This window comes from Eucyclogobius newberryi, unplaced genomic scaffold, assembly GCF_026437365.1.
Source record: "Eucyclogobius newberryi isolate DKJ021-1_F unplaced genomic scaffold, fEucNew1.0.hap1 SCAF_10, whole genome shotgun sequence".
Classification (NCBI taxonomy): domain Eukaryota; kingdom Metazoa; phylum Chordata; class Actinopteri; order Gobiiformes; family Gobiidae; genus Eucyclogobius; species Eucyclogobius newberryi.
In genome coordinates this window covers 24,755,045-24,757,492 of record NW_027315724.1, presented here as the reverse complement: position 1 = coordinate 24,757,492, position 2,448 = coordinate 24,755,045, and the positions used below count along the sequence as shown (strand labels likewise).

The window sequence follows — 2,448 nt, the reverse complement described above, 5'->3', positions numbered from 1 at the left end:
TTTTATTAAGAATATAAGAGGGTTTTTTAAGAGTTTTTCTACAAGAGGGTTTTTATAAGTGTCTGTTTTTTTAAGATTTACTTCTGTGCCTAATCTGTGTTGCAACACTGGAATTTCCCCATAGTGGGACAAATAAAGGTTATCTTATGTTATCTTATCTTATATCTTATATGTTACAGTATTTATAATGATTATAGTTGAGGTATTGCCCTGTGGCACACACTGTAACTGCTGCTGTTTGAGAGCATGAGCTGTGAGGCCAAACCTGATAAAGCTCTTCTCTGACAGTGAGGATGTACAGCTTCATGGGAGGTGGGTTGTTCTGTGCTGGAGTCGGCAACATCCTTTTGATCATCTCCACGGCAACAGACTACTGGATGCAGTACCGACATGCCAGCAATTACATGCACCAGGGCCTGTGGAGATACTGTGTGCCCGGGAAGTGCATGGCACACACAGACAGCATTGGTAAGAGCCGCGCCCATTAACCACATTAACATCAGTGGTGGAAAGTAACAAAGTACAAAAATAAAGCAACATTTTTAGGAGATTTTTGTCTGTACTTTCTACTGCAATACATTTTAAAATGAACTGAAAATTAAATGTATTTTTTCGTTTATTTCTTTTGGCTTGTTTAAAGAGACAACCCGCCTACATTTTAAGGAGTTCAAGCAAAAAAAATAGTCTGCTTAGAACATTTTTTCTGATTTTGAAAAAGTAATACAATTAAATCAAATCAAGATCCAAATTTGACACTTTATAGTTCTCAAAATGGGTGTTTTATTTTTTCTACTTTTTTTTTTTTTTTACTTTTTAGTCTTCAAATACATTTTGTGGAAATAACATTATTTGTTTTGTAATGTTTTCTTTTACTTGAGTATTTTTTCCTTGTGTATTTGCACTTTTACTTAAGTAACAAAAAAGTAGCTCTTCCTCAATTGTTTAACATCCATAAGACAATACAATACTAAATCACGTTATACTGTAAAGATTTTGCACTAACTTTGTTCACTTGCTTGTAGCTTATTGGGACGCGACCCGTGCCTTCATGATCCTCTCCCTTCTGGCCTGTTTCATTGGAATTGTAATTGGCGTAATGGCTTTTATCCACTACTCATCCTTTGACAGCTTTGACAAGACATTTGCAGCCGGCATCCTCTTCTTCATCTCTTGTAAGTCCTCACAAGTCAAAATTACAACTTTTATTTTAGTCCAATGAATACAAGTTTCAACATAGCTGTTTACTTTTCAATTTACTTAAACAAGTCTGTCCCTGAATTCAGATTTTCATGAGAGGAGTGAAAGAACATTAACTGTAAATCCAGAAATATTATCATGTTTTTGTGTACAAGATTCCATGCATCATACTGTAACAATACTCATAATAATACTGACCTTTAATAAGAATTTCTCATTTGTGTTTAGGCTTCTTTGTGTTGCTGGCAATGGCAGTGTACACAGGAGTGACAGTGAATTACTATGGAAAACGCTATGGCAGTTGGCGCTTCTCCTGGTCTTATATAACGGGCTGGGTGGCAGTCGTGCTCACCTTCTTCTCAGGTGAGGAGTTTGTTCTAAATCGTACGCTCGTTCGTGAAAAAGCTGCAAACCAACCGAGCGTGATGGTGTTTTTCAGGTATCTTCTACATGTGTGCTTACCGAATGCACGAATGCCCAAGAAACTCGAACTCACGCTGAGCAGACAGATGTTTGCAACCGTCTGGCTCTGTTTGATCGAAACCTCCAAAATACTGGACAGTTCCTGTAAAGATTTAAGCAAAATAAAACAAAGGTTATTACTGCAGTTGGCTTCATTTTCTTTGAACATCACCTACTGAGATTTTACAATTACAATTAAGATAAGATAAGATAATCCTTTATTGTCCACACATGGGGAAATTCCGGTGTTACAGCGCAGTAGATACAGAGGGAAGGACAGATAACTTATAGGAAGTTTGAAAAAACAACAACACTCTTTAAATAGAAGAACTCATAATAAAAATAAAAATAAAAATAGCTAGCATACGACTAAATAATGCTAATATTAATGGTAAGTAAACACTCTTATTTACATCAGTTATATGCACATGAATATGGCCTTCAGTCAGTAGGAATTCAGAGCAATGAATCAATATATGGGAAGTTCTTCAGTGTAATACATCGTCTTTTGGTCTGTGTTAATGCTCATAACTGAAAAAGAATATACTATTCTATGAAAACAAAAATATATATATACTATCTGGGTGTGTTAACATGAATGTTTCTAATGGATAAAAACAAAACAATACCACAGTATAAGATAAATGTTTCTCATGGATAAAACATCACAAGAAAAATAAATACAGAAATAGTATTACTGTGAAAGGTTTTTAGTATGTCATTAAAATCGGATTATTAGTGAGGTTGGAGATTTGCTTTGACTGGCATTCTGTGTGTTGTGAAATAGAA

General features: G+C 35.1%; 1 protein-coding gene across 1 annotated transcript; it reads left to right on the top strand.

Annotated features, from left to right (window-relative positions):
* Window positions 1-265: 265 nt before the first annotated feature.
* LOC140371344 (lens fiber membrane intrinsic protein-like) lies at window positions 266-1,804 on the top strand. Its single transcript, XM_072458453.1, has 4 exons — window positions 266-468; window positions 1,023-1,172; window positions 1,426-1,560; window positions 1,637-1,804. The coding sequence occupies exons 1-4, from the start codon at window positions 294-296 to the stop codon at window positions 1,696-1,698; spliced, it is 522 nt and encodes a 173-aa protein (XP_072314554.1). The 5' UTR covers window positions 266-293; the 3' UTR covers window positions 1,699-1,804.
* The last annotated feature ends 644 nt before the right edge of the window (window positions 1,805-2,448 follow it).

Excerpts from the sequence above, each read along its gene's own strand:
- LOC140371344 (XM_072458453.1), top strand. The coding sequence starts at position 294 with ATGTACAGCTTCATGGGAGGTGGGTTGTTCTGTGCTGGAGTCGGCAAC. Across the intron at positions 1,173-1,425 it reads CATCCTCTTCTTCATCTCTT|GCTTCTTTGTGTTGCTGGCA; the intron begins GTAAGTCCTCAC and ends ATTTGTGTTTAG. Across the intron at positions 1,561-1,636 it reads CGTGCTCACCTTCTTCTCAG|GTATCTTCTACATGTGTGCT; the intron begins GTGAGGAGTTTG and ends GGTGTTTTTCAG.